The sequence below is a fragment of the Dipodomys ordii genome, unplaced genomic scaffold (genome assembly GCF_000151885.1).
Source record: "Dipodomys ordii isolate 6190 unplaced genomic scaffold, Dord_2.0 Scaffold4, whole genome shotgun sequence".
NCBI lineage: Eukaryota > Metazoa > Chordata > Mammalia > Rodentia > Heteromyidae > Dipodomys > Dipodomys ordii.
Window position 1 is genome coordinate 5896599 of NW_012267220.1, and position 6020 is coordinate 5902618.

At 39.5% G+C, this 6020-nt stretch overlaps 1 protein-coding gene across 1 annotated transcript in view; it reads right to left on the reverse strand.

Moving 5' to 3' along the window:
• Aadat (aminoadipate aminotransferase) overlaps positions 1 to 6020 on the reverse strand; it is a 28950-nt gene that overhangs the window by 14369 nt on the left and 8561 nt on the right. The window contains exons 5-8 of the mRNA XM_013026105.1: positions 5345 to 5554; positions 4190 to 4255; positions 1976 to 2058; positions 1562 to 1658 (exon numbers count right to left, since the gene is read on the reverse strand). Coding sequence (XP_012881559.1) covers positions 1562 to 1658; positions 1976 to 2058; positions 4190 to 4255; positions 5345 to 5554 — 456 coding nt within the window. The remainder of the gene's footprint in view (positions 1 to 1561; positions 1659 to 1975; positions 2059 to 4189; positions 4256 to 5344; positions 5555 to 6020) is intronic.

A 6020-nucleotide genomic window follows, 5' to 3' on the forward strand; every position in this document is an offset into this window, starting at 1 on the left:
GCTTATGTGGTGCTGAGGAATCGAACCCAGGGCCTCAGGCATGCAAGGCAAGAGCTCTACCACGGAGCCACCTTCCCAGCCCTGCTGTAACCATTTTCAAGTCCAATCGCTTCTCACAGCATATGAAGAAATTTATATATTTTTCCAAATTAATTTTCCTTTATTTTAATTGGGATGCATTCAAATCAGTGTCTTTAGAAAGAGCTGGCACGCACGCGTGCGGTGCAGGGAAGGCACACACTGCCCACAGGTTTTGGATTTCTTGCACTCAGGACAGGTTCCAAGTCCATGAAGCTGAAGTTAATATTTTTCACAAAGTTCAATTCTTTTGTCCAGCTCCTGCAAAGTGTTTTTATTTCACATTTTGTTTTAGGACTTTTCTTAGGTATACAATATGAGTAACATACTATGGTTCTCAAGAAGTTTGCGTTATGCTGTGTGGTAACAGCAGGTCAATTCAATGCTCATTTTTGCCTTTTTTAATTTTTATTTTTTGTCAGTTATGGGGATTGAACTCAGAGCCAGGGAGCTGTCCCTGAGCTTTTTTTTTTTTTTTTTTTGCTAAGACTGGTGCTCTACCACTTTATGTCATAGCCTCACTTCCATTTTTTAAGGTGGTGAATTGGAAATATAAGTTTCTTGGACCTTTCTGCCTGCTCTGGCTTTGAACTGTGATCCTTAGATCTCAGTCTCCTAAGTAGCTAGGATTACAGGCTTGAGCTACCAGTTACTGGCTCATTTTTGCCTTTAAGAAGCCATGTTTGCAAGTGGACTCAAATCTATTAAATCTGAACATGATTTGCTGTGATTCAGATTGTTTTATTTTTATTCAAATGGTGAATATCTTGACACTTTATACTTCCCATCTCCCTATCACATTTTTGTCTCTAAGAGATCAAGTAAACTACATGTTGTTTATATTTGTAACAATTTACTAAGACTCCCCAGGAACTTAGAAGTATCTGTGCAAATAACTTAGTAGGCATTCAGTCATTCTTATTTTAACCATTATTTTGTTTTTTTTTTGCTATTAATGGCAAATTCTCTCTTCAGGTACAAAGTTGAAATACTCTTCAAATACATGTAAAAGAGTCATTGCAAATCCTTTTATACATAAATCTCCTTCAATACATCTTCAGGATAATAGAGATTTTTGTTTTTGATGTTTTAATCAACAAAAAACTCTAGATTTCAATACAGTAGCAAACAGATTTCATATTCTTTTGTAAATAATTTGCAAATTTCCAAGTAAAGACTTCTAATGTTTCTACCAAGGTATATTTGGCAGTTTTTTAGCCTTTGCTTTGAATTTACTGTATTGTATGGAGTTGAAAACTACAAAAGGCAAATAACACATCTGAAAATATGTTAATCTGAAATAAATACAAGAAATGTGAAAATAAAAAAAATAGAAGAGTAAACATCTACAACTATTGGGATAGAGATTGGACATTGTGATGTTTTCCTCCCCTCCAGTCTAACTTAATCTCACTTGCCAATGTCTACTTTGTAGTCTTACCTGAATTTTTTAAACAAACCCTACTTCTTAAATTATGCTTACCTGAGAGAAAGTGCAGGTATTCATCACTGAAACTTGGGAGTGCAAAACAATTCTCTCTATCAAGGGTTTTGGGCCAGTCATAAACCCTATTCTCAATCTACACAAAAAGAGAAAAGGCTTAATACCAATCTGATAGTAACAAGGAATGCAAATCCCTTTGTTGATTTCATTAGGAAGACAGTGGGAGCAGGGGGGACAGATGGATCCTGGCAAAGTTGACCAAAATCTCAATTAGTCCCACTAGACTAATGGCCAAGCATCTCTGACTGCTGGAGGTGGAGAAAAAGGACTTAGGTTAGAATACCAATCAAACTAGTGTTGTAAGGCAAGCAGATTACAAGCCTGTTAGATAAGAAGAGCTATTTGGACTGTACGATTCTGAGGCTAGCTTCAGGTTAGCTATGTGGGCCTTACCCGGAGGAGAGGACTTTTGAAAAGGAATCAGCTCTGATGACACGCCCGTCAACATCCATGGAAAGAAACGTTGGTGCCCAGGGCTTAAAATGAGAAGAAAGTTATGGCAAGCTCTCTGAGTTACTGTGGTTATTCATACAGAGTGGAGACAGCATGGGTTTGGAATACAACGGCCTAGGTATGTTGTACCTTTGTCTCATCCCTTGAGCACAGAATAAGAAACTAGTACGCATGAGCTTTTCTAACCATCCGCTTCTTTGCAGGACTTTCCTGCTAAACACAAGAGCTTCCATATTTACTTAAGAATCTACTACTCTGAATTTAGAGAGACCTCAAACATCCTTGCCCCAGGTTTGAAATCCAGGATTAATACATTTAGGGGAAGGACCCAAAAAAACCAGTTGGGAAAAAATAGAAATAAAGAGAGCCATGGGCTGGGAAGGTGGCTCAGTGGCCCTGGGTTCGATTCCTCAGCACCACATAAGCAAAAAGGATAAAGCCAGAAGTGGCACTGTGGCTGAAGTGGTAGAGCGCTAGCCTTGAGCTGAAGAGCTGAGGGACAGCGCTCAGGCCCAGAGTTCAGGCCCTACGACCGGACCCAAAAATAAAATAAAATAAAATAAAATAAAATAAAATAAAAAATAAAGAGAGCCAGTAGTGTTAAAGGTTGTTTTGAAACAGAATGAAAACCCTTAGAACCATCTAGAAAGATAAAATCAGATGAGAGAGAATAAAGATGAGCAACTCAAGTCAACAGGGAACACTGACTTCCAGATTTTCTTCAGAAGTAGTGGGGGGTACTGTATCATGTCAAGGTGGGGAGGTAGGCAAATGATGCTTTGACAAAGGATACAGAAATCAAGAAATTTTGTTTCTGGGCTGGGAAGTTGGCTCAGTGGTAAAGCGCTTGCCTTGCATGCATGAGGCCCTGGGTTCGATTCCTCAGCACCACGTAAGCAGAAAAAAAAAGCCAGAAGTGGCGCTGTGGCTCAAGTGGTAGAGCGCTAGCCTTGAGCTGAAGAGCTGAGGGACAGTGCCCAGGCCCAGAGTTCAGGCCCCACGACCGGACCAAAAAAAAAAAAAAAAAAGAAATTTTGTTTCTAACCAGTCATGGTGGTAGAGGCCTGTAATTCTGACATTCAGGTGTTCAAAGACAGCCTGAGCTAGGAACAACTTGGATAAAAAAATAAATAGAATTTTGTTTCTTCATTTAAAAGGGGAGAGAGGAAGTAGGTAAAACCATATGTGTGTGTGTGTGTGTGTGTGTAGTTATATATTTTCTGCACCTCAGAGGGCAGACAAATCACAGGCATTTGGTAGTCAGTGCTCTTCCAACTAGAAAAACAGGAATTTGAAAAAGCAGCATCTCCATACAGCAAGGATAAATGGAAAAGACAAATTATTCTGCAAGTAAGACCCAGGGCATCAGTGACAAAGGTCGCAAGTATGTGGCCATTACACCTTTTCTGCTTCCATCACGGACATTACCAGTTGAACTCAGCCCTGTTTTTCCTTCAGCTTGGATCATAGTTTCACACTCTTTCTCAGACATCATTCTCATCAGCTATCATGAGATTGGAGTTGACAGCTAAGATGAAAACCACTGCACATCGCTCAGGTGATGTGTCAGAGGTGCTGAAGCAGGTTTTGGAGACTGACATCATCTCCCTGCTGTGTTCTATTTGAATAAAACACATGGCACAGTACAAACAGCTACTATTTTGAAGGTAACTAACTTCTAGAAAGAGTATAAATATACTAAAAAATGAACAGTACTTTTTTTGAGGAATGTTCAATGCAATAAGAAGAATTCCACAATAAAATTGGAAAAGACTAAAAAAGGTAAGTGGTGGCAAATTAATATAAATTCATACAATTTCAATGCAGAAGAGCTCTATCTTGGTAGCTAGGCTAATCTCTCTCTCTCTCTTTGTTTTTTTGGGTCCGGTCGTGGGGTCTGAACTCTGGGCCTGGGCGCTGTCCCTCAGCTCTTCAGCTCAAGGCTAGCACTCTACCACTTGAGCCACAGCGACACTTCTGGCTTTTTTCTTTTTGCTTATGTGGTGCTGAGGAATCGAACCCAGGGCCTCAGGCATGTAAGGTAAGCGCTCTACACTGAGCCACCTTCCCAGCCCCAGCTAGGCTGATCTCAATTGCAGTGAGAACTTACAACTCTATCTCATAATGGTGGAATAACTTCATGTCATCTCTTACCTTGTTGAACTGGAGAAAATAGTAAGGATCATCTTCTATTATGAGGAAATCGTATTTTCTGGCAAGCTAAAAGGTTAAAGTAAAATAGTTCTTAAGTACCTAAAATCAAAACCATTCAGAATCACCGCTCTTTATACTCATTTGTTTATTTATTCATCCAAGAGACTATTGAGTTCAGATTATTATAAATGGCGTGCAGAGCCATGCAGAAGCAGGGAAGACTTCTGTTCTCATGGGGCTTCCAGTGACGATGACAGGATGGGCATAAGTTAATGGAGAATGAATGGGGAAAAATTAGATGGGAGCGGGGATAACCTTGAGGTAAAGGTAAAGTATTAAATAAGATCATATTTGAGAAAGAGAGAGAGAGAGAGAGAGAGAGATTCCTGAGACAGTGCCCAGGCCCTTAGTTTAAGCCCCAGAACCAACCCCCAAAAACAAAAGAACAAAAACAAACCTGAAATTAGAAAAAAGAAAAAGCACAAAGCCTCTGCAGAGCAGCATAAAGGGATCTTAGTGGAGCTTGTGAAGGAACTAGCTGATATCTTACTTTTTTTTTTTTTTGCCAGTCGTGGGGCCTGAACTCTGGACCTGAGCGCTGTCCCTCAGCTCTTCAGCTCAAGGCTAGTGCTCTACTACTTAAGTCACAGAGCCACTTCCGGCTTTTTTCTGCTTATGTGGTGCTGAGGAATCGAACCCAGGGCCTCAGGCATGCAAGGCAAGCGCTCTACCACTGAGCCACCTTCCTAGCCCGATATCTTACTTTTGATTCCACCACACACACTTAAATTCTACATGGGTGAACATGGACATCATACTTAATTTACCAAGCTATTTGTAGAGAAGATAGTCAGGTCCAGAAAAAGAGACTTTACAAAAGATACGTTTCTCTTTCAAAGATTTCTGCATAGCTTGATGTTTATTTGATTATTGATAGCTTGATGTTCATTTAAAGTTAACAGCAGAGAAATATGTTACTTCCATTATATTAAAGCATCAATTAAAGGAAAAGAAAAACAAGGTTGAAGTAATTTATTTTGTCTCATTTTATTAGGGCCCATAGCTTAGATGAACATCTTTTAAGAACTTGCATTGCCCTCTTGTAAAAAAAAAGTGATACAGGAATGTAACCATACAAGACATTCTTATAAATACCTCATAGATGTCCCTTTTGCGGTCAGCTGTCAAAGAGTTACCAGTAGGGTTGTTGCCATTTGGAATAGTATAAAGAAATTTAGGAGCATTTTTTGTAGGGTCCTTTGAATCTTCTGGTTTCCATTTGGAAAGTATTTCTCTGAGGGCGCTTGGAATCATCCCATGTTCATCACTGGGAACACTGATAATGTTGCCACCCAGCGGTGTTAACTGTGGAATACAGAAGACAAACTGAAGAGTTCAATATAAATACAAAACATAAACACTACTGCTAAGCCAATAAATACTATGAATGTTTAGTATCTATCGAGTCAGATGATCCACCTTGCTCTGGATATTTTGGCAATATATTACTCTTGCACTCATCTCCAAGATCCAGAGGGTTGACCTCTGTATTGTAATTCTGTTGTTCAATGCTATCTCTGTCCCTGTCTAGAGGGAAGCATTATACTTCCCTGTCCCATTACCTGGGTCATGTGCATTGCTTTGGCCAGTATAACTGTGAGCAGAAGTGAAGTATATTTCTTCTGCACAGAAGTGTAACAGCTGATGGTTTTCTTCTTTAAATTATTATTATCGTTATTATTTTATTGTGAAAATACTGTACAGAGGGGTTACAATTACATGGGCAAGATAATGAGTACATTTCTTATCAAGCATTGTAGCCTCCTCCTTT